Source organism: Stigmatopora nigra, chromosome 13 (assembly GCF_051989575.1).
Source record: "Stigmatopora nigra isolate UIUO_SnigA chromosome 13, RoL_Snig_1.1, whole genome shotgun sequence".
NCBI lineage: Eukaryota > Metazoa > Chordata > Actinopteri > Syngnathiformes > Syngnathidae > Stigmatopora > Stigmatopora nigra.
Genome location: NC_135520.1, coordinates 1,571,590 through 1,595,829, shown reverse-complemented (window position 1 = coordinate 1,595,829; position 24,240 = coordinate 1,571,590). Strand labels below are relative to the sequence as shown.

Genomic DNA, 24,240 nt, shown 5'->3' with positions numbered 1-24,240 from the left:
GGAGCTTTTTTAAAGAATTGAACAAAACAACAGTGGAAAAAAACTGAAGTGAGCGTTCGCAGACATTGTATAACAATAAAAAAAAATGATCTACTGAAGCAGACACGTCCTGCCTGTTGGAATTAGCCCCGCCCCCTCCCCCGCCTTTTAGATTCTTCCTTACATGGTTTTGTTTTGCTTTGAAATTCCAACTGTTTTTTGCTCGTTTCTGTTAGTCATTTTGGCAGGTGGTAGCAAAAAAAAAAACATACAAAATGGGAGTGTGCGATTGTTTTTTATTTCGGATGATTTTATACTATACATTTCTTCATGTATTTTTTTTAATATTGAAATGGATTTAGAGAGTAAATAATAGTTGTTTAATAGCCAATATTGGAAAAATGCTAAGCTAATGGGCTTTTTTTAAAAATTGTGTTATTCTATATTGAAATCGCCATTTTGGATGACATGATGTCAAGAAAAACAGCTTCATGGAAAAGAGGCGGGGCCTGGTGAGCCTGAAGGGGGAGGGACTCCCGTCGAACCTAAAAAGACAACAAAATTCACTATGAAAATCACCACTTAGCATCTAGTTAGCCTAGCGTGAGTGTTTTTGGGGTGACACAATTTGCATATTTGTAGAATTAAATATATTTTAGACATCAAAAATGTACCTAGCATTGTCACTCCAGTGTTGGCTCCCAGTTCGCTAACAGTCACTTGTGGGTAACCAATCGTCGTAGCAACGGGCGGAGCAAACAAAATAGGACTCACTCCCGGAAAATAGAATTAATAAAACGTTATTTTGTGCCTAAGATTCAGATATTAAAATCATTTTGTCGATAAAACTTACCTGGTGAGGGTGTCGGAGTGGAAGCGCCTGGTGAAATAAAATCATGTCAGTTTAAACCTTCATTTTAGTTCACATTTAACCGATAAAATTGAAACAAAAATCCCCAATTAGGAAACAGTTTTGATTTTTGCCAGTTTTAATAGAAGAAAACCTCACTTTCGCTTTACTTCATCCAGGTAGTCAAAAACATAAATAGGAAGTCAATGTAGATTAGTCAATAACATAGATGAGTAGTAAAAAATATAGATAAGTAGTCAATATAGATTAGTCAAAAAGATAAATAAGTAGTCAAAAACATAACTAAATAGTCAAAAACATAACTAAATAGTCAAAAACATAACTAAGTAGTCAAAAACATTAATAAGTAGTCAACTTAGATAAGTAGTCAAAAACATAAATAAGTAGTCAACTTAGATAAGTAGTCAAAAACATAAATAAGTAGTCAAAAACATAGATAAGTAGTCAAAAACATAGATAAGTAGTCAATATAGATTAGTCAAAAAGATAAATAAGTAGTCAAAAACATAACTAAATAGTCAAAAACATAACTAAATAGTCAAAAACATAACTAAGTAGTCAAAAACATTAATAAGTAGTCAACTTAGATAAGTAGTCAAAAACATAAATAAGTAGTCAACTTAGATAAGTAGTCAAAAACATAAATAAGTAGTCAAAAACATAGATAAGTAGTCAAAAACATAGATAAGTAGTCAATATAGATTAGTCAAAAAGATAAATAAGTAGTCAAAAACATAACTAAATAGTCAAAAACATTAATAAGTAGTCAACTTAGATAAGTAGTCAAAAACATAAATAAGTAGTCAACTTAGATAAGTAGTCAAAAACATAAATAAGTAGTCAAAAACATAGATAAGTAGTCAAAAACATAGATAAGTAGTCAATATAGATTAGTCAAAAAGATAAATAAGTAGTCAAAAACATAACTAAATAGTCAAAAACATAACTAAGTAGTCAGAAACATTAATAAGTAGTCAACTTAGATAAGTAGTCAAAAACATAAATAAGTAGTCAACTTAGATAAGTAGTCAAAAACATAAATAAGTATTCAACTTTGATAAGCAGTCAAAAACAAATAAGTAGTCAACATAGATAAGTAGTCAAAAACATAAATAAGTAGTAGTAGTAGTACTGGTGGAAGAAAACCTCACTTTTCTTAACCTGAACTGGAATCAGCCCGGACAAATATTACAAAACAAATAAAAATAAACTTAATCTTTCTCACCCAATTTAAACGATAACATTGAAAAGGACACAAAAGAAAAGTTACTCACCGTTTCCCATGCTTTCTTCAATTCAATCCGTCGTAGAGGCAAATTTTGCAGGCGTTTGGAAAATACAAATGTTCGCCACACTTTATAGTGGACAAAACAACAACGTTCTGATTGGTCAAAGAACAATTCACAGTTATTCAGGTCAATTATGGGTCATAAAATACACCATCTTTCAATGATTAATATATAATAAACTGTACACTTGTTCAAGTGGGCCATGACACAGTTACAGTATTTTGCTCAAAATACAAAAAATAAAATAAAATTAATATATTCCCCTTATTAATGATTGCAATTCCCCTTAAGCGATAAAAAAAAAACATTTAAAAAATGTCAGCACACTCACATATGGCACACTTAAAAAGTCAAACTTTTCTACAAAATGGACCATCCGGATTAGAGCCAAAATGGCCGCTGTTGCAAAAACACTTAATAAAAAATACTGTACAAAAGTTGTTATACGATTTGACATGATCTAAAAACGTATACGTTGAAAGATATGACTTTAAAAGACAAAAACGTTAAACTAAGAGAATTAAAACTAGCTTAAAAGTATCGAGTTTAAACCCGAATAGGAATGCGGGGAATTATTTTAAGTAGGTTTTAAGTGGGTGGGCGGATGTTTACAAAAAAGGAAACAGAATGCTAAACTTCCAAAATGTAATCAAATTTTTTTTTTTAAGACGTGGATATTTGTTTTGACCGTTAGTCAACCTGTTGCACGCCGATAAAAGATAAACGTTTTCCTTCCTCCGCACCCACCGGAAAGTTCTGGGGATTTTTCCAGAAAGTTTCCAGTCTTTAAAAATGCAAAAACATTCTTTGCTCTGAAGAAAAAGCTTTATTTAGAACTTTTTAAAAACTGTGATTAAACTAGTTAATGTATTGTATATGTACCTGAAAATTAGTAAAGTGAGGGGCTATTTTTTTTAAAGGAGTTTATAGTTAAAATGTCCTATTGTTGGGTAAGCTTTTCCCTTTTTTTTGACTGCAGTGAAAAATCTGATTGGGCAGAAACAAAAGGGTCCTTCTTATTGGTTGAGTGCATCTGTCGGTGAAAAGTTAAGTTTCGTTTCTCAAGAAATGAAACCGTTTCTGAAAAATGGGGGAGGGGCTAGGGGGGGGGGGGCAAGGGGGGAGGGTAGTGGGGGGTTGTTAGTGGGGGTCAAGGGGGGCGTATCTAGATTTAGATAACAATATATTGACTTGGTAGTTATGTTTTTGTTGTCATAACTTTAGTAGATATGATTTTTATGAAGATTTATTCACATTATGATTACATTTCTGGAATTTGCTTATTTTTGTTGTTATTATAATAGATGGAATGGCTTCAGGATTATTAAACTTTGGAATTTATACTCATTTTAATCAGTTATGAATGCATTTTCAGAACTAAATTCAAAATTAAACATAGGTTTGGTTTGTCCTCAAATCTTTAGAATTTTTTTTTTATTAATTATTATTATTTACCCACAAAAAAACAGCCTGATGCCATTACACTGACAACTTTGTAGATATTTAATTTGGGGATTTATTATGAATTACTTTACTAAATAAGTGTAGGGTTTTTTGGTCAGTATTTTAAATGTCTTTTCCTGACTTAAAATACTTTTAAAATATTTGTAATTTTTTTCAAATGTTTTTAATTGTAAATATGAACATTCTTGTATTGCAAGATGTGATTTCACAGACTTAAACTTAATTGAGGGGAGCCATTTATTCAGTCAAGGTGAATACAAAACAGCTCCAAAAAAAATAAAAAACAAAATATGGCTTTTTTCAGATCATTCGAGCCACCTTAGAGAAATAGCGGTACAAATTTACTTGGCGGGATCCTAGAAGAGCGCCATCACAAAACCCGCCACTGGAGCTGCAGCTGCACTCGCACCAGCTGTTCCTAAAATAAAATAAGGCCACACTTTAGAGAATTTAGATCAGGTCAAGTGCAATACTATCTGGACCGATACCATGTAGCACAAAGTTCATGATCTGCTACATATCACAAGTCAGCAGTCATGAGTTCTAGAGCCGCATGTGGCTCTTGAGCCTAGGGCTTTTCCCAAAATGTTTGAAAATGGGGGAAAAAAGATATTTTTGGTTTTAAATTTGTTTTTTAGGAATGACAAACATAGCAGAAACATTCTTAACGTTTTCCAAATGTCTTTTTTGACAGAATCATCTGAAATCGACGCCCATGCGAAATGATTGGCGGAATGGTCATGTGGAAAGATATTTCCAGGTAAGACATGCTACATTTCCAGTTGGGGAAGAAAAGAAATTTGTAGTGATTGACCCAAGAAGAAAATAACCTTTAAAAAAAATAACCTAATCCTACCTGACGTTAGCCTTGAAAAGCGGTCCAGGAAGCAACATTTTGGTTTGTTTACCTGCGGCAGCTGCAGTGCCCGTGGCAGCGCCGGCTTGGAGCATGGAAGTCACCGCCACGGCTGCCGGGTAGCCGATGGTGGCGATGGCAACGGGCGCAAAAATCAAAACGCCTCCTGTCAAAAAACACCAAAATTTGTAGATCAAGATTGGTTCTATATGCCACTCACTCTATGTTGTCTATGTTGTAAGGAAGTGAAAACTGATGAATTCCTATTGGCAGGGATAGTTGAAAATATTAAGAAGTTGAGTTCTTATTAATTGAAAATTAGTACATTTAAATGTTTTAATGTGAAGAAATAATTACCTGCAGCGCCAACAGCACCTGCTGCAATAGCCAATCCGGAAACTGAAACAAAAAAAGAAGGAATTTTCACTTTCATTATTACTTGTCGCTCATATATGGTCATGTGAATGGCTCCATGGATTATGTAAACTGTTGTTGATATTAATATTATTCAGTTTAATTTGTAATTAAACGGAATATCATTAATATGCACTTAAATGTATTTTTGTAGTTTTCAGGTTCAGTGGGTACTTCAAGTAATCTGAAAATAACGGAATTAAATTTGCCGTCTCGTTTTACTTTCGTACAACGTTTGTTTGTCAAAGCAGAACTATTAAGAATAAATAATTATTACTCACGCAATCCCATTTCGTGTTCAGTTAGAGTTGACGAGTCGTCGAATTCGGAAAAGTTGGTGGTCGATCAGTGGGCCTGAGAAAAAACGAGCGCCCCTAAATACAACTCCGGGCAGTGACTCAGCTTGAATCCTGCACGTTGATTGGTTAATTTGCAACACGTGTCTAAAGCTGGAATTTTTTCCCAGTAACTTTTTTTTTTTCGTTCAAGTCACACAAATAGACTTTGCGTGCATGCCAATCGATGCAATTTAATCATTGTTTACTAAAATTACATTCTAAATACAATTATAATGTTAATTCACGTCGACTATGTTGTCTTGTGGTCACGTGTTACTGCGCATGCGTACCAACAGACGCTCGCATGGCGACAATTTGCACTAAACCTGAATTAACGCCAGATACCACGATGGGCGATATTTGATCAAATAAACTATCGTTTTGTTGCTTTTAGACCAACACAAGAAGCTCGATGTCGGTGGCAAACTCCAAGCTCAGCGTCCTCAAACCGGTGAGCTTTTGTTGCTATAATTATTCTGATTATTATTAGTACTGCGTTGCGTGGCGTTCCAGTCTTAATCCGCGTCTAATAAGTAGTCAACGTGTGTTTACACCTTTAAAGTGGAAGTAACAATGTTTTTGTTATTACAAAAATACATTTTAAGCCTATAAAGACGAGATTTACATGGTAAACATCGAATTTCGGGGGGTCATATAGGCCAAGATATTCATTTATTTGCGATGTATAACACATGCGATATCCAATCATTTTTAAATGATTCTATTGACTATTTCTATTTTCTACGAATAAAACCAATTATGAAATGTTTGTTAGAAAACATAGAAATTAAGATACTTTGTTTATGGGCCGAATTTATACTAAAAAACGGAACTTTTATAGTATTAAAGTCATTTCATGATAATAATACAGAAAGTCAGAGACTTATAAACTGGAAGGACTAGTTTTGAATGCTCATCAGTTTCAGTTCCATCGGACGGACGAGTCCAACTACTAAACTAACCTAACCTCTCCATTTTAGGTGATCCCGTATACAGGCTCGATACCCGGAGGCCTGCAACCCGGGGAGACCATCATCGTTCAGGGAACGGTACCCCAAAATGCTGACAGGTGAGCTACATCACAAGCCACCACGTTGCTATGCGGGATTTAGAACAAAATCAATCTCGTTTTAGCCATTTTGGTTCTAATCCGGATCGTCTCGGTCAATGGTAGCAGATGAAAACTATATTTGTTATGTTTACCCGCATTCCTCTTTCACACGCCTGCCTTTTCACTATATATACACACATATATACACATACATACATATATCATATATATACATGTATACATATACATGTATACATATACATGTATACACATACATGTATACATATACATGTATACACATACATACATATACATGTATACACATACATACATATACATGTATACACATACATATATATACATGTATACACATACATATATATACACATGTATACACATACATATATATACACATGTATACACATACATATATATACACATGTATACACATACATATATACACATGTATACACATACATATATATACACATGTATACACATACATATATATACATGTATACACATATACATGTATACACATACATATATATACATGTATACACATACATATATACAAATGTATACACATACATATATACAAATGTATACACATACATATATACAAATGTATACACATACATATATACAAATGTATACACATACATATATATACACATGTATACACATACATATGTATACATGTATACATGTATACACATACATATATATACCTGTATACACATGCATATATATACATGTATACACATACATATATATACACATGTATACACATACATACATATATTATATATATCTTATATACATGTATACACATACATATATTATATATATCTATACATGTACACACACATATACATGTATACACATACATACATATCATATATACATATATACACATACATACACACACAAACATACATATATCATATATACATACATATATGCATACATACATATATATACATACATACATATATATACATACATACATATATACATACATACACATATATACATACACATATATACATACATACATATATACATTGCCAAGGGTGACATGTACAGTGCTTCAATCAATAAAGAGGGTTAAAAAATAGCAATAACAAAACAAAGCTTACCTTACCCGTCGTTTGTGGCGTCCTGCAAGAATAGTTTGAGTTTGGATTAGTACTAGAACAAGTTTCCTGACATGGGCTAAACACAACAATTGAAGTCTCGTTAAAAAACAACTCACCTTTTATCTAAAAAATAATTTGGCATTTTGTATTTTTCATGTAGCTTTGGTGAACTCTAAAGGCAGAAACTAGGACTAGTAAGATTGATTTTAATTTTTTTGTGTGCATGTTTGTAGGTTTCAGATGGAGCTGTCCTGCGGGGGCAGTACCAGACCACCATCTGACGTGGCCTTCAACTTCAGCCCTTGTTTTGTGGGATCCCCTCGCGTGCAGTGCAACTCCATGCTACAGGAAACGTGGGGCTCAGAGGAGACGCTACAAGAGTTGCCCTACAAATGCGGAGCCCCGTTCGAGACTGTCATTCTGGTTAAAGAGGATGCCTTCAAGGTAAGACGTTTTCTCCATTTTTCCTATTTTCTCACATACAAGCCATATTTGTCTTTCAAAAAATAGGACTCAATCCAGGGTACGGCTTATATGCGCATACATTGGACTTGACAACGCCGATACGATCATTTATTTCAAAATTGTGAAAAGATAAACAGAGAAATTGTAAGATTCGACCATTTTAAGGCCATTTTAAGAGTGCGGCTTATACGAGAGATACGGCTAATATGCGAGAAAATACGATAGCGTATTAAAAGTAGCTCCTTTCCGCTTTTTCTTAGTTGTATTAAGTTCCTTTTGTCTTATTGTGGCCCTGTTGGTCGACATTAAACATGATATTCAAGTGATTTCTGTATTTTTTATTTATTTACAGGTGGCAGTAAACGGAGTTCACCTTTTGGAGTACAAACACCGAATTCCAGTTAATAGGATCAATACATTTTCTGTTTCTGGGACGGTTCAAGTGGAAGCGTTGGGCTTCATTGGAAATTCCGTAAGTCAGTATGTCGTTTAGCACACCATTGCAATTTGATTTTACTCTGACTAAAGTTGTTGTTTTTCTGCCTTTTTAGGCAATATACTCCGATTCTGGCGACTTGGTGAGTTTTTAACTATTTATTATTTTGCTAAATATGTTCGTAGTGCTTAACTGACGTCAGAATTGTAAAAAGTGTATCGTATTTTTTGAACTATAAGCTAAAGTACATAATGCACAGATAGGAAAAATGAGCCATACTGTTTTTTAAGTTGCAGAGTACTTTATTTTATTTGATCAGAACTCCCCAAAAATACTTTACAGTAACAATTGTAAAAGCCTCGTGTAGATACGCATCTCTTTCTTCCAAAATGATAGACACAAAGTGTTCACAATAACTTATTTTCCAGGGATCATTACATTACTTTTGTCCAAGTGCAGTAATAGTAGTGTAACCATACAGCGAACTGAATAGACTGGTAGACTGTTTATTGTATATAACATGTAATGTTCTAAATGAGCAACATGGTCTGGTTATGAAGTTGGTGATTGATAAAGTGCTCTGTTTTTGCCCATAGATTCTCCCGTATAAAGGCAGCTTACTGAAAGGTTTGAGCCCTGGACAACACCTGGCCATCAAAGGACTCATCAGCATGTATCCTCACAGGTAAGTGCATGTCACAATGCCATAACTGTAAATGTGAAAATAGATTAAATAAAGATTTATTGAAATAATTAAGTTTATTTATGTGTATTTGTATTTTTCATGTATGTACTTACATGCATGTATGTACATACATATATATATGTACATACATGTATGTATGTACATACATACATGTATGTACATACATACATGTATGTATGTACATGTATGTACATACATACATGTATGTACATACATTCATGTATGTACATACATGTACGTACATACATGTATGTACATACATACATGTATGTATGTACATACATACATGTATGTATGTACATACATACATGTATGTATGTACATACATACATGTACATACATACATGTATGTACATACATTCATGTATGTACATACATGTATGTACATACATGTATGTACATACATGTATGTACATACATGTATGTACATACATGTATGTACATACATGTATGTACATACATGTATGTACATACATGTATGTACATACATGTATGTATGTATGTGTATGTACGTACATACATACACATACATACATATACATACATGCACGTACATACATACATGTATGTACATACATGCACGTACATACATACATGTATGTACATACATGCACGTACATACATACACGTACGTACGTACATACATACACGTACGTACGTACATACATACACGTACGTACATACATACATACACGTACGTACATACATACATACACGTACGTACATACATACACGTACGTACGTACATACATACATACACGTACGTACATACATACATACACGTACGTACGTACATACATACACGTACGTACGTACATACATACACGTACGTACGTACATACATACATACACGTACGTACGTACATACATACATACACGTACGTACATACATACACGTACGTACGTACATACATACATACACGTACGTACATACATACATACACGTACGTACATACATACATACACGTACGTACATACATACATACATACACGTACGTACGTACATACATACATACACGTACGTACGTACATACATGTACGTACGTACATACATACATGTACGTACGTACATACATACATGTACGTACGTACATACATACATACATGTATGTACGTACGTACGTACATACATACATGTATGTACGTACGTACATACATACATGTATGTATGTACGTACGTACATACATACATGTATGTACGTACATGTATGTACGTACGTACATGTATGTATGTACGTACGTACATGTATGTATGTACGTACGTACATGTATGTATGTACGTACGTACATGTATGTATGTACGTATGTATGTATGTACGTACGTACATACATACATACGTACATACATACATACGTACATACATACATACGTACATACATACGTACATACATGTATGTATGTATGTATGTATGTATGTATGTATGTACGTACATACATAAATGTATGTACGTACATGTATGTATGTACGTACGTACGTACATGTATGTATGTACGTACGTACGTACATGTATGTACATACATGCATGTATGTATATACATGCATGTATATACATACATGCATGTATATACATACATGCATGTATATACATACATGTAGGTGTATATGCACATGTACATATACACCACAGACATACCAGACCTACACGCATAGACATACACACCACAGACACATGCAAACATTTACATAGACATCCACATTGGTTTTAATGAAGGCTTGCTTACCTTCATAAATGTGACTTGACTTGCGCCGCCGGCCAGTTGAGTAAAACTTCTCTTGTAAACATGTTGCAGTATTACGGTGAACCTCTGCAACAGCAAGAGTAAGAGCATTGCACTTCACCTCAATCCCCGCATGAAATCCAGCACTTTTATACGCAACTCGTACCTAAATGAGTCGTGGGGTCAAGAAGAGCGGGACTTACCCTTTTATCCTTTTTCTCCCGGACAGTATTTTGAGGTAAATTCTCTCGTCTTCTTCTTCCGCATTAACAAAGAGCTTGTAGTGAAGACTTTGTCCTTTGTTTCCCTGCCAGATTGTCGTCCTCTGCCAGGCACATCAGTTCAAGGTGGCGGTCAACGGCCTGCACTTGTTCGAGTTCAAACATCGTCTTCAGGACTTGAGCTCCATCGACCGACTGGAGATCATGGGAGACTTGGAGCTCATGGACGTCAAGCTGTGGTGATCCGGGACGCCTGTCTTTCTTTCCTGGCAAAACTTTCCATTCTAGCCTCTGTGCTAACGTGACTCCATTGGCGTTGCTTACCTTCTTTTCACCGGAACATGACAACAATGATTAAAAGAGTCGTGCATGGCCCCGTATCTTTGTCTTTGTCATACTTTTTGTATATAGTCTTAGTCGCCAATGGAGTATTGAAAAGACTGACGGGTCCTGGGTTCAAATCCTGGTCAGTCCACCTCCCCAGACCGGCGAGAGTTTTCACCGGGTACTCCGGTTTTCCTCCCACGTCCTAAAAACATGCACGCTAGGGTGAATGAAGACGCTAAATTGCCAAACCTAGCTACGATTGGTCGTCCTTGGTCTCCATGTGCCCCATTTACCGATTCAGGGCGTCCCCCGAAGTCAGCTGGGATAGGCTCCAGCACCCACAGCGACCCTGGTGAGGATAAAGCGGTGTCAGTCAATGAAGGAATGTACAATGGAGACCATATCTGCATTTTTTGTAACGGGATTGTTCTTAACGCTACCATGAATGAGCATTGTATTTTTCAATAAATGTCATTTGAGTGGAATACAGATTCAATCTGGTTTCAATTGTTACACTTGGTCACATTGCACTTCACTTTTACAGCCACAGGGTGACAGACGAGAACTGTTAACCTATCAAAGATAGCGTCAGGGTACTAAGAAAGTACATTTTGCTGTTTGATAAAAAGTACTTGATTTATTTATATCCACAGGAAATATATATTTTTTTCTACCCTCGGTACAATACAACTGTCCTATTTTCCCCTTCACACATGAAAAATTTGGATGATATGCAGTTAGGTTCCATTAACCGTTACAACTGCTGAGATTGTACATAGAAAAAAAAGCAACAAAAAATAAAAATACTTTCCAATCAGCAGCAGGCAAACAAACCCGATACTTTTGACCAAAAATATGTCAATTAGCGGTAAAAATGGAATAAATTTTTAGCTTGAGATTTTAGAAAAAAGCTTCCCTTTGTGCGCAAGAATGGAGAAAAAAAAAATGTACCCACCGAGTTCCAAAAGGAGAAGAAGCAGGCTTTGGCAAGATGTCCATTCTGGCTTGAATTTTGTCCCTTTTTTCTCAGAAATCAGCTCCTAAATTGGCTTCAGACGGAACTGAGTTTCACCAATCCCCTGACAGAATCCTCGTGTAGCGAGTCCTGGCTGGCCGGGTTGTAGAACCCCGCCCCGTGGGCGTGTCCGTGACCTACGGGGCTGCTGCAAGGGAGCATACCTGGCGGCGAGGGGAGGTCCTCCGGGGCCAGAAAGTGGTGGCGACCGTAATTGTGCGGGTGAATGGGTGCTTGTGGCGGTGGTGGCACGTCGCCCGACGTGGGGTGCGAAGAACAAGGGCGTCCCCCGGGGAGGGGTCCGCCGTTTACCGGAGACGCGGTCGTCACGATGACGGGTTCGCCGCCCTGCTGGCCGAGGAGAGGAGAGGCGGCGGCCTGTAAAACGAATTTGGTGCTCTGAATGCACTGGTCTTGGTCACACTGAAAGCGGGCGGAAGAAACCCGAGGACAGGAGACAGAAAAAGAAAAAAACAAGTGTGTCAGAGATAGAGTGAGATGATGGGATGGTGAGAAAAAAAGTGGGTAAAGTCAGACATTTTTTTACCGCCTGTTGTACAGCCCAACAGTGCAAATTAAGAAAAACATTGGTGACCAAGTTTGTGAGAATTGGGAAATTTTTCAAGTGAATTGTGCAGGGGAGTTTGGGTGAAATTACCAGTTATTTAAAGTTTGTTTTTTTTTTGCCAGAAGCCTATGTCCATTAAAAATAGGTAACTTTGAATTTTACCAGCACATCTAATGTGCAATTTCTACCACCAATTTTGTCTTGCAATGTAAAACAAGAGAACTATTGTCCGTCCTTTAATAATTCAAAACTGCAGAACTTTAGAGAAGTCTATTTACAACTTCAAATCAACCCTAAAATAAAATGTCCCAATTATATTTAAGACTCCTATTCAGTAAACTGTCACCAAAAGACCGGCGACCAAACGTCCGGTCATGATAATTCCCATAATTGTCCAACCCGAGCAAGTTGTGAAGCACAAAGTCAATCCCCAGATAGAAGAGACCTCATGAAAAACAGAAAAAAATACATTTTGCTATCTCACCTGTCGTTCTCAGTGACCTATAAAAGGAGATGGAAGATGTTTAACTGGAAAAATGTGCTTGTAGATATTTAAGCTACACTTTTTCAGAAATGGTGATAGATCACTCATTTTCAAAATAATGATACAACATATTGTCAAAAGTGGTAAATCATGAGTGCCGACTTTCTGTTTTAAGATCCAATTCAAAATAAGGAATGCTAAACTGTTCATACACAGGTGTGTCCAATGGACTCACCACGTGGCTTTGTTGAGATTGCGTGGAGCCGTAGAGCGTCATTCCGTTGGTCGGCGGCGGTACCAGTTGCGGCGCCTCCAGATGGACAAAGCCACGTCTGTCGATGAGACTACGGGGAGAAAGGACAAAAGTATCAATGACAGTGTTGCAAGAAGGAAAAAAAAACTATAAATTCTGTACCCACTGTATTTTCTCGAGTATAAGCCGCATCCGTGTATAAGCCTTACATTTAAAACTACCCCTCAAAAACAAATCATTGAATTTTACTATTTCTGTCATATATATCTATATTTCTATATATCTATGTCTATATCGATATCTGTATTTTTACAAATCTGTATATCTATAAGTCTATATATCTATATGTCTCTATCTATATGTCTATATCTATATGTCTATATCTATGTCTATGTCTATATCTATGTCTATATCTATGTCTATATCTATGTCTATTTCTATGTATCTATAGATTTAATAGGGAGTACATTATTACAAAAATGGGAGCTTTAATGTTAGTCCTGCCGTTGAATATGCTGTCATTTAATTTCAAGTGATCATAATAATAAATCTTTAATTGGCACTTATTTTACTGTAAAATTTTGATATTTGGTTTAAATGTACAGAATTGTATTATTATTCATTAATATCATTCACATTCATTTAAGTTTTTAAATCAATTTTTTTTCTTTAGCATCAATGGCTTTTGGTTCCAAATTTCAGTCCAAAATAAGAGCTCCAATTGTTACATTTAGTTTGAAGAGCTCCAATTTAATAACCAATATCCTCGAAGGTGACTGAGGTTCATATTATGATCCATATTCTAGATGTCATACTCTCATTGGACGTCCTACCTGGGCGGCAGAGGTCCACAAAGCGCCGCACAGCAATTGGTGACGATATTGCCATGGCTGTAAGGATTATAATTGTCCTTCCCTCTTTTAGAAGACCACGATCCTTTAATCTGGAAATAGAAATCCATCATAATTTAGATGCCTCAAAGTCTATTTATGTATCATATTCCATACTTACATCTTCATTGGTGGTCTGGTTGGAGCTGATGAGGTACGTATGGAAGCCAGAGAGGCCCACGATGGACCACACCGAGAAGAAACACACCACTACTTCCAACACGGTGCTGCCATCTTGCAGTCAAGGAAAAAATTGCTTGGAAAAAAATTCAATGAAGAAATGCAGAACACATCAACATCTAGAAGTATGAAGTATGAGTATTTAGGAAATTGACCTCCGACCTCTTAGTAATGTCCTCCTATATCTTGTACTTGCATTAAAACTCCATTACTTTTTGCACTTACTGTATTCTCTCGCATATAAGCCGCATCTGCGTATAAGCCTTACCCTTAAAATTGCATCAAAAATCATTGAATTTTACAATTCTGCTGTATATATTTATATATATTTTTTTAAAACTTTGCTTTTCCTTCATGGCAAACCTGAAAATGCCTCAAAGGATATCTCGCCGGACTATCTTTCAGAGCATTGAGGAACCCTGTTCGATGAGAACCTGCACAAAAAGTGAGAAAAAAAGAAAATTATTTAAATGAGAATTGTGTTCAACTGAGTATATTCCATCCAAAAACTTTTTAAAGATAAAAAAAACAACAACTGGAAATCAATTTTTAGCTATAATCCCTATAAAACATGATTTATGGGTGTATGTTAAGATTCTCTCGCTACGTTTGTCCAAACCGTACAACGTAGAGAGTTGAAATTTTTTATGGTGGTCAGAAATGGCTGTCGCATTCTAATAAAACAGTGATTGTTTGATTTCTTCAATTTCTCTAAGAGTGTAAACTCAATCTTTATTTGTTAAACACCCATTTTTCAAGAGAGATGGCTTTGCTTTTAAACAATGATCATTAGAAATCTCATTTCTAATGTCATGCTGATATTTACTCAACAAATGAATAAGAAAAATAAAGATAACTCTCTAATTTCTTACGATTTCATTGCAAATTCTTGTGGGCAAATCATAACAAAGTGCTAAGTAGTACTGTGTATGCATTCATGTCTTTTACTTACGTATAATGATGTGTGTGATGACAAAGGCAAAGATGAATATGGTGAGGAAGGACAGCGAAAGGATGAACATGTAGAAGAAACGGTAGTTTCTCCTTCCTACGCAGTTTCCCACCCAAGGACAGTGATGGTCAAAACGTTCTGTAAGAATGGATAATGCTCATTTTAGTCAACTTAATAGTCGCAAGTTTGTTCAAAATCAAACAAAAATATCAGTGAGTATTCATGTAATAATTTGCAAAATAAATTTTTAAATACATGATCAGATTTGGGACATTTCTAGTGCATGAAACATTGTACACGAGGTACTTTAAATGATTCATGGCATCATTTAAGAACACTGGTAGTTTTTGCTTGAACGTTATAGCCCAAATACTTCAAACCACCCAGTGGGAGTCCACATCTGTGCAAGAGATAGATATGGGGCAAAGTGAAGTGTCCCCCTGGGTCTAGGCAAAATAGACATGTGTGTGGGAAAATAGAGGCGTTGCATAAGCTAATTCATACAAAAATAAAAAATTTAAATAAAAACATATAGCAAGAGTACCAGAGTGCCTGTTACCAAACTACCAGCATTTCATATCTGATTTATTTATAATAGAAGGCAGTTGGGAAGCTTTTTAGCAAGTAAAATGTGGTTATCCATTGAGTATAATTTATTTAGTATAACAACTGGAATATATCCTTTATTTTGAAATATTACAATATGTTTATTAGCTAATGAAGTGAATCAAAATAACAATAAAGCGATATCACAAGAGAGTGATGTAGTACTCAATAACCTATTTGAAAAGTACTTATTGATTAAACATTTTTGGGCTACTTTGGTTTCAACTGGAGTACATGTTCTACATTTTAAATTGTAAAAAAGTGTGTGTGGCTCCAGTTTTTTTAACTAGTTCTACAATGTCTTCTGTGTCTGTGCTTGGTGTTGCCCCCAAGAAATTTCCCCAAAATAAAGTTCTTATCTAATTTAATCTATAAAAAAAATTGGACCAATAATAAGTAAGACCCCTGGGGTTTCACTTACCCACACAATTATCACAGAGGCTGCAGTGAGAGGCACGTGGCGGTCTGAAGATTTTGCAAGTGAAACAGTACTTCAGCTTGACAGTTTGCCCATTGATGACCACCTCCTTGGTCCTGGGGGGCGGTCTGTAACCTGTACTGCCATTCGCCACATCTAAGCAAAAAAAGAAGTACTCTTTAATATCCAAGTACTGTTTAATATCCAAATACTGTTAAATATCTAAGTACCGTTTGACATCTAAGTACCGTTTAATATCTAAGTAGTGTTTAATATCCAAGTAGTGTTTAATATCCAAGTACTGTTTAATATCTAAGTACTGTTTAATATCTAAGTACTGTTTAATATCTAAGAGACGGAGTTTAATATCTAAGTACTGTTTACTATCCAAGTACTGTTTACTATCCAAGAACTGTTTACTATCCAAGAACTGTTTAATATCTAAGTACTGTTTAATATCTAAGTACTGTTTAATATCTAAGTAATGTTGAAACGAGCTCTCAAAATTATATTCATGAGTTTAATATTTAAATATCTACTGTATTCAACAGTACTTAGATATTAAACTCTCTCTTAGATATTAAATTCTCATGAATATTTATTCATTTTTAATTCATTAAAAGCAGTTGACATCAACTCCCACAATTCATTGCATTAAATAAGCAGAGCTGCCAACTACTCTGGAATTTCAGGAGTTTACCCGGATATGCAAGGCAAACAATTAAATATTTTTAAATGTAACTAACTCCTTGAGAGTCATACCCATAATTTAATTATACACAAACAAATATGACTTTCATGGACACACCTTAAGTTCATATAAACCTGTCTATCAAGATTAACAACATTTGGTTAAAGGCAACTGTATACTAATGAGTAAAGCTAAGAGGTGTTTCTGTTTGATAATATAATTAGAAAAGTTTTTGATCCTGGGGAATTAAAAAGGGGATTAGATTATGTGGCTAAAATCTTTGGACTGCAACACAGGTCAGATTTAATATTCAGAACCCAAAAGATTACAGCAAAAGATTACATGAGGACTTTAATAGTTTTCATTAGGGATTGAAATAGGACAGATTTTACTGCAATGAGTTTTTAAATCTAATTTTCCACTTTGAACGCTATTAAAAAATAATCTAATATTTTTTTATGTATTTATTTCTTCGTCTTACTCACAATTATTTGGGTTTTCTCCTTTAGTTTAGACCTGTAACTTCCATTTTAAAGTATAATATTAAGATCCTCAGATATGATAGTGTGTTATGTGCTTTTAGCATCTTTGCTAATGCTAATAAGGATCTTAGTTACCTAATTAGATGAATTAAAACCAGTCTAGTTGGTTTAATGATGTCTAGAACTGGCTAACAAAGGACTTAACGACTATATCGCATTATGACTTCAAATCTTTTAACAATTTTTCTTATGGATTATTGCTGTCCAGCATCCGAAGAATAAAAAAATCAATCCCTCCTCTCGCCGCTGACTTTCTAATCGTCTTTAAAAAGACACTGAAATTGCTCCCATTGGTGTATGAATGAAGGAATGTCAGCCTACACTTTAAACACTCGATATAAATGCTACACCAAGTACTATAAATCCTCCCTATTGCCATTTGTGAGACCTCATTTTCAACAAAAATCGACTCGGAAATCTATTACGTTCTGGTTTGTTCCGGATTACTTTTCCAAAGAGAACTTTGGTCATAATAGGAAGCAAAAAAGTATTTGTTGGGTTTTGGTACCTATTTGCCGTTCCAAATCAGCTGCTTCATCTGGACCGGCTCTTGGGAGGACACCCGGGTCGCTAAAACTGGTTCTCAGCAGGGTTCCCAGCACAAAGACAAAAAGTACTCCTCCCACCAGCGGAATAATCGGGGTCAACTGTAGAGCCAGGAATGGACAACTAAAAAAAATGACAAAGAAATAATCAAAAACTGCGATATCAGTACAGTACATTTTTTTAAAACCACACAAAACAACTACAGCCAAGTATATTAAACAGTTTGCTACTACATTCCCAGTAAGAGGATATCATTCCCACATAATCCGGTATAATGAAAAAATCTCATGTAATCCAATTAACACTTGAATGCTTTGAATTAGAGTGAGCGTATTTAAGTGTAGGCGTGTTAAAACCGTATGTTAAATATCAATATTTCTGTCGACTGAATGTGTATGTGGCTTTTTTGGGGGTGTGTTTGCCAATAAAGTTGAATTTCAGTGTAAAAAATAGGTTGAAAATAGTCAAGATTGAAACTTTTTAGATGAAAATCTTAGCTAACGTTCATTATTTTGTTTAATTTAGCATGTCAAGGTTGATCATTTCGATTGGTTGTCCTGATCCGGTTTGAAATTGATGTGATTCTGGTTTCAAAAAAATAATTATAATTATATTTCATATGGCAAGACGGCAGGTGGGGTTGATGACACAGTTAGAACGACTAATTTGTGCCAACTTGTGATATTCGGGTAACTATTTATAGGCCTGCTTGGTTGGGTTCCATGAAAGGAGAAAGTAGGTGATATAAACATGGAACCTTCAACAATTAAATACACTGCTGGGTTGTGTTAATTAAAATACAGCATCGTTAGCAGGTTCATTTTTTGGTGCGAATAGCTGGGGATGAGCACCCGTCCTCCATGCAAAAGGTCACCCAACAAAACTCCATCTTGTAAGAATACTACTTTGAATAAACACAATAGTGAAATATACTCCATTACTGTCCATACTAAAGATGATTACCGATATTTGGTATGCTGCTAAATTGATCGGATGAATGACATAACATCCCACAATCAATGAGTATGATCGAATTCTGCTGGGTTATATGGGTTAAGCTCATTTAGTTCACCGTGTGGAGTTTGAATGTTAGCCCTGGGCTTGTGTGGGTTTTTTCTGGGTACTCCAGTTTCCTCCCACGTGCCCAAAACAAGAATGCTAGGCTAATTGTATGCTAAGTTGTCCCTAGCAATTAGTGTGATTGTTTGATCTCTCTGGGCTTGAGTGGGTTTTATCCGGGTACTCCAGTTTCCTCCCACATCCCCAAAAAATGCATGCTAGGCTAATTGTATGCTAAATTGCTCCAAAGTATGAGTGTGATTGGTTGTTTGTTCTCTCTGGGCTTGAGTGGGTTTTCTCCGGGTACTCCGGTTTCCTCCCACATCCCCAAAACAAACATGCTAAGCTAATTAGATGCTAAGTTGTCCCTTGCTATGAGTATGATTGGTTGTTTGTTCTCCCCGGGGCTTCCATGGGTTTTCTCCAGGTACTCCGTTTTTCTCCCGCATTCCAATAACATGTATAATTATATGCTAAAATGTCCTTAGCTATGATTGGTTGTTTGTCTACAAGGTTTGTATCTATATAAATCTATAAAATGTGAGTCATACATCAGCGAAATATTGAAATACTGTCGAGAGTGTTGCTGAAAATGAAATGCTAGCCGTTTTAGCGGAAAAGAGAAGCACTCTAGTATACACAAATCAATAAAAATGTGAAAAAGACAGTCGCTCATTCACGGACGATTAGAAATAATGAGGCAGTTTGACATTGGACGGACTCAACAGGAAGGACTGATTACTTTTGTCGGAAAATTCGACACTTTCTTACTTAGATTTTATAGGTTTTGTTGCTATGGAGACCATTTATCTGATGTCAGACAGGTTTGAAAGAGAACGTGGTTGCCATGGAAACAGGAACACGAGTGAGCTGTCTCGCAAAAGCCACAAAATTTCCCTAAAGGACGTAAAAGGATTCTAAGATAAACGATGTCTCAAATACTAATTCACACAAAAATTGCATTCAGTATAAATATTCAACATAATCATTCATCAATATTAATCAGTTTAAATACCTCCCATTCTCAATTATGTTTAGAAACAAAACATAAGTCGCAGGCCCAGTCAAACTATTAAAAAAGTGCGATTTATAGTCCGTAAAATACATTATATTTAGTATACCCCTTTTCCAATACTTTAATGGTGTAAATATATTTTTTTAAATATAATAATGACAAATGACCTCGCAAAACTATTTAAGGACGCCATTTTCTTTTCAAAAATGAAGCAATAAATCAAACTGGTTAAATCCTAGTCCTCATTTGAACATTTAGTCTTAGTCTTACCTCTGACATAATGGACCAAAGAGCAACTTTCTAACCAAGATAGTGAACGGTAGCCATTATCCACCACACACAAAAATGGTGGTATTAAGCACGAGTTGGTTGGACAGAAAACCCGATTGCGCAACCCGCCTTAGATGGAGTAGGATTGTTATCTAGTGCTGACCAGGTTTCTGATGACGGTGATTAGTCGAAAGGTGAGAAGAACAATGTCCTGTGGTAAACCCGCCATGTTCTCAGTACTCGGGAAAACGTCTATCGAAAACACGCCTGTCAAACATGTGGCCTGGGGGCTATAAACGGACTGCAACGTCAATTTGTGCGGCCCCTGAAAGAAAATTGTAAGTATTGACTTGATATTTTTTCTCAAAAAGAAAATGTACTGTATTTACTCGCATATAAGCCGCATTTGTCGGTTTAAAAAAATGGCTGAACCCAGGGTACGGCTTATAAGCGCATGAAAAGACGACATGCAACAAAACGCAAAAAAATATATATATTTTGACGTCTATGAATGAAATTAATCTTAAAGAAATAATCACCCTCTGTAAAATACCTGTTTGAATGTAAACAAAAGAGTGCACATTACCATTTTACTGTACTTTTTCAGCTTTTAAACTCCAAAAAGGAGGAAACTACAATATAGCTCGCAACATAGCTGAGTTTGACATCCCACATACTTTGTCCACAGTGGGACAGTCATAGCGAGGTAGAAAGACCGGCTAAGATACAGCGCCAAGTCCCTTTAGGGAGCCTGAAACTGTAACTAAGCAAATGTAAATGGAAGGCCCAAGTCTACTTTCCAATTGTAGCAGGTTAATAATCACCGTGTACAGTTTTGTACTGATACAAGGAGCAGTGACATGTTAGCATCAGTCAGCGTGTACTAACAGATAACGTGACCTGAGCATACACCGACATTAATATTACACGTGAGAGCCATTAACATTTACTCGCATATAAGCCGCACCCTTAAAATTCATGGTTTTAATAGGGAGTATAAATGTGTTATTTGGCATTTGTAAATCTTAAGAAAATTTGTGGTATTTTTGAGATACTGTATGAATTAAAAGCATATTAATAGGGTCGACATAAGGAATTAATTCATCCAGTAATGGTTTTCTTACTGCAAAACAGAAAATAACCGCCAAATTTTAAAGGTTACTTTGCAGACATCTACAAGCTGGATTTCATTACATAAATAAATAAATGACTAAAAATCAGATCCAATTGGTAGTTTAAAGTAGTATAGATATTATTTCTCTTTTCCTTACAAAAAAAATAATAACAACAAAACGACGAAAAAACGATGAATAATTTAGTCTCGCATCCCGATTCCAGAACAATCCTAGTTATTCCACAACACCTGCATCATTATAAACTACCCAAATTCTGGTCCACTTGCTCAAAAAAACGACATTCAAGAGAAGTTTGTGAAAAGCAATACTCACTCAAAAGTGAAGAAAAGTCCACAAGTCAGAAGAATAAGGACCAACGTGAGGTAGAATACCCCAGTCTGCTTAGCCATCATTATCCTCCCATTGCAGTAGAATTTATTCCGACCAGGAAAGGATTCCCATTTCCTCTTTTTGGGGGTCTTCTTCTTAAAAGGGGTCTCCATCGGAGTGGAGCTGCGAGTGCTTATTTGGCTGTACTCGCACTCTCTCATGGACTCGGACACTCCAAGATGCATGAATCGCCCTTTTAAAAGCTCTTATCGAGCCAATCCCAATGTAGATGTGCCCCTGTAAAGATAACAAACAAATGGAAGTTAGTTCAGCTAACAAACAAAATACCTGTGATTTGGGAAAAAAGGGGAAAATTGTGACCCAAAACTCAAACAAGACTAACAAAGTGAGCCAATAAAGCACGCTAAAAATCCAAGTTAAACTAGGATTTCCCTTTTTTTGCTAATGTAATGTAATTCAAATTGTTAGCAAACTAAGCAACCTGGCTAGCCTCAAGTAGCATTTGAAGTGCGGCTAATGCTAACACGACTCGCAATTTGACAAATAACTTCATTTACACTTTGAATTACTCGCATACTTGACGGACATTTTAGGTGCGACTATAAAATTCAATACATTTAATTGTTTAGGCTTCCATGCTAAAGCATTTTTACACACTCTCCGAAGTAGCTAATATGCAGCGGACTGTCAACAACGTGCGATAGGCACCGGGTTGTTCCCCCAACTACGCCGACCGAACTCGCTTCCTTACCGGGGTGGAAAGCCACGCTGGTGGCCGTCGTGTCGAGTCCGATCGGGTCGTTGTCACGTCGTCGCCGTTCCTCCCTTTATTACCAAATAGAGGTCTAATCTAACATACATCTTTTCACAACTTTAATTTTCCTATCACGGAGTCCGATCGTCGAAAAACTTGGAAGGCAAAAGCCAAGAAAAACACGACGGACATGGCGAGGAAAACGGGGGTATGCTCTCAAGCGAGCTCCGGCATCCCGACTAGCCGTCACCGGCGGGTGCACAAAACGCCAACGTTTCCCCAACAAGGAGCGTCGGCCATTCGCTATAGATATTCACCATTCCATTGCGTCGAGGTTTAAGACACAAGAAGAAGTTGTAAATTCCTCCAAATGAGCGTTCAGTTCACATTGTGTCCCGGTTCACGGGTTGGAGTGCCACCCTCGCTAGCACCATCACCATGGGAGCCGAGCGGAGAGGAGGGGAGACTCCCAGCAAGCTCCTCCCCGAAAACAAGCCTGTGTCGGCGGCTACGCTAATGAGGGGGGAGGTCCCTTCGGAACTGCTCTTCCGAGGCTTCCTGGTTACACATGGTATCTATGGCAATCCCTCGAATATCGCGGTTAATGTAGACCTGACATGCAATAACCAAAAAAATCGCGAAGTAGGGTCACATCTATTAAAAAATTAAATACATACTTTAGTGCTGAGTCCTAGTAACAAGAGTGACTTCTGCTAACAAGTTTCAGCATGGATTTTCATGTATTTATGAACTTAAGAAAATAAATAAAAACTTTAGAGTTCAACAAAATGTGAAACTCCACGCTGGAAATCATAATTAAAAAAATAACACAAAAAACTAGTACATTTACGATAATCTCATTTCTGAACTGCTTTATCCTAATTAAGGTTGCGAGGGTGCTTGAGCCTATCCTAGCTTGTGAGTTCTTACTAAAATTAAGCAACATTTCTCTCGAGATTGAACAAACATGTTTTGTTCAATACACGGGAGGCTCAGACTTGTTTTGATTGAAAACAGAGTGCTGGCATATGAGTCAGACTGTTACCACAAAGAACGACTTCTACATCGAGGCCAACTTCTGTTCTTGCAACTTCCTGACACGCCCCCTTTTGTGATTGATTGCATCACTAGCCTCCCCTCAGTCACAAACACACAGATGCACCCACATAAGAGCAACAAAAAAAAATCTATATGGATGTTTGAGGCCTTGACATACGACTGTCCCTAACATACGAGAAATTTGAGATACAGG

General features: G+C 36.2%; 3 protein-coding genes and 1 long non-coding RNA gene across 10 annotated transcripts; 1 reads left to right on the top strand and 3 right to left on the bottom strand.

Annotated features, from left to right (window-relative positions):
- Nucleotides 1-292: 292 nt before the first annotated feature.
- On the bottom strand, nt 293-3,569 carry LOC144206199 (uncharacterized). The gene is made up of 4 exons (XR_013328317.1): nt 2,125-3,569; nt 833-859; nt 654-752; nt 293-524 (listed from the first exon to the last, which is right to left on the bottom strand). It is a non-coding gene; the product is annotated as an uncharacterized LOC144206199 (long non-coding RNA).
- A 257-nt stretch (nt 3,570-3,826) lies between these two features.
- LOC144206196 (uncharacterized) lies at nt 3,827-5,292 on the bottom strand. 2 transcript variants are annotated; one of them, XM_077731002.1, is made up of 4 exons: nt 5,155-5,292; nt 4,817-4,858; nt 4,460-4,625; nt 3,827-4,021 (listed from the first exon to the last, which is right to left on the bottom strand). In XM_077731002.1, the coding sequence occupies exons 1-4, from the start codon at nt 5,162-5,164 to the stop codon at nt 3,904-3,906; spliced, it is 336 nt and encodes a 111-aa protein (XP_077587128.1). In that variant the 5' UTR covers nt 5,165-5,292; the 3' UTR covers nt 3,827-3,903. The 2 variants fall into 2 exon arrangements, with proteins under 2 accessions (XP_077587128.1, XP_077587129.1); XM_077731003.1 differs by having other exon boundaries at nt 4,512-4,625; nt 5,155-5,279.
- On the top strand, nt 4,291-11,764 carry LOC144206194 (galectin-8-like). Its single transcript, XM_077730998.1, has 9 exons — nt 4,291-4,363; nt 5,606-5,662; nt 6,192-6,280; nt 7,638-7,848; nt 8,222-8,341; nt 8,421-8,447; nt 8,902-8,990; nt 10,804-10,969; nt 11,046-11,764. Exons 1-9 carry the CDS (start codon nt 4,319-4,321, stop codon nt 11,193-11,195), a joined length of 954 nt encoding a protein of 317 aa, XP_077587124.1. The 5' UTR covers nt 4,291-4,318; the 3' UTR covers nt 11,196-11,764.
- zdhhc14 (zDHHC palmitoyltransferase 14) lies at nt 8,726-23,493 on the bottom strand. Of its 6 annotated transcripts, XM_077730991.1 has the most exons (13): nt 22,986-23,492; nt 22,217-22,510; nt 18,387-18,547; nt 16,649-16,801; nt 15,622-15,759; nt 15,055-15,103; nt 14,611-14,713; nt 14,433-14,542; nt 13,582-13,690; nt 12,235-12,717; nt 10,935-11,628; nt 10,735-10,818; nt 8,726-9,015 (listed from the first exon to the last, which is right to left on the bottom strand). In XM_077730991.1, the coding sequence occupies exons 2-10, from the start codon at nt 22,456-22,458 to the stop codon at nt 12,331-12,333; spliced, it is 1,452 nt and encodes a 483-aa protein (XP_077587117.1). In that variant the 5' UTR covers nt 22,459-22,510; nt 22,986-23,492; the 3' UTR covers nt 8,726-9,015; nt 10,735-10,818; nt 10,935-11,628; nt 12,235-12,330. The 6 variants fall into 6 exon arrangements, with proteins under 6 accessions (XP_077587117.1, XP_077587118.1, XP_077587116.1 ...); XM_077730992.1 differs by having other exon boundaries at nt 10,935-12,717; nt 23,306-23,493; XM_077730990.1 differs by having other exon boundaries at nt 10,935-12,717.
- Between the last annotated feature and the right edge of the window lie 747 nt (nt 23,494-24,240).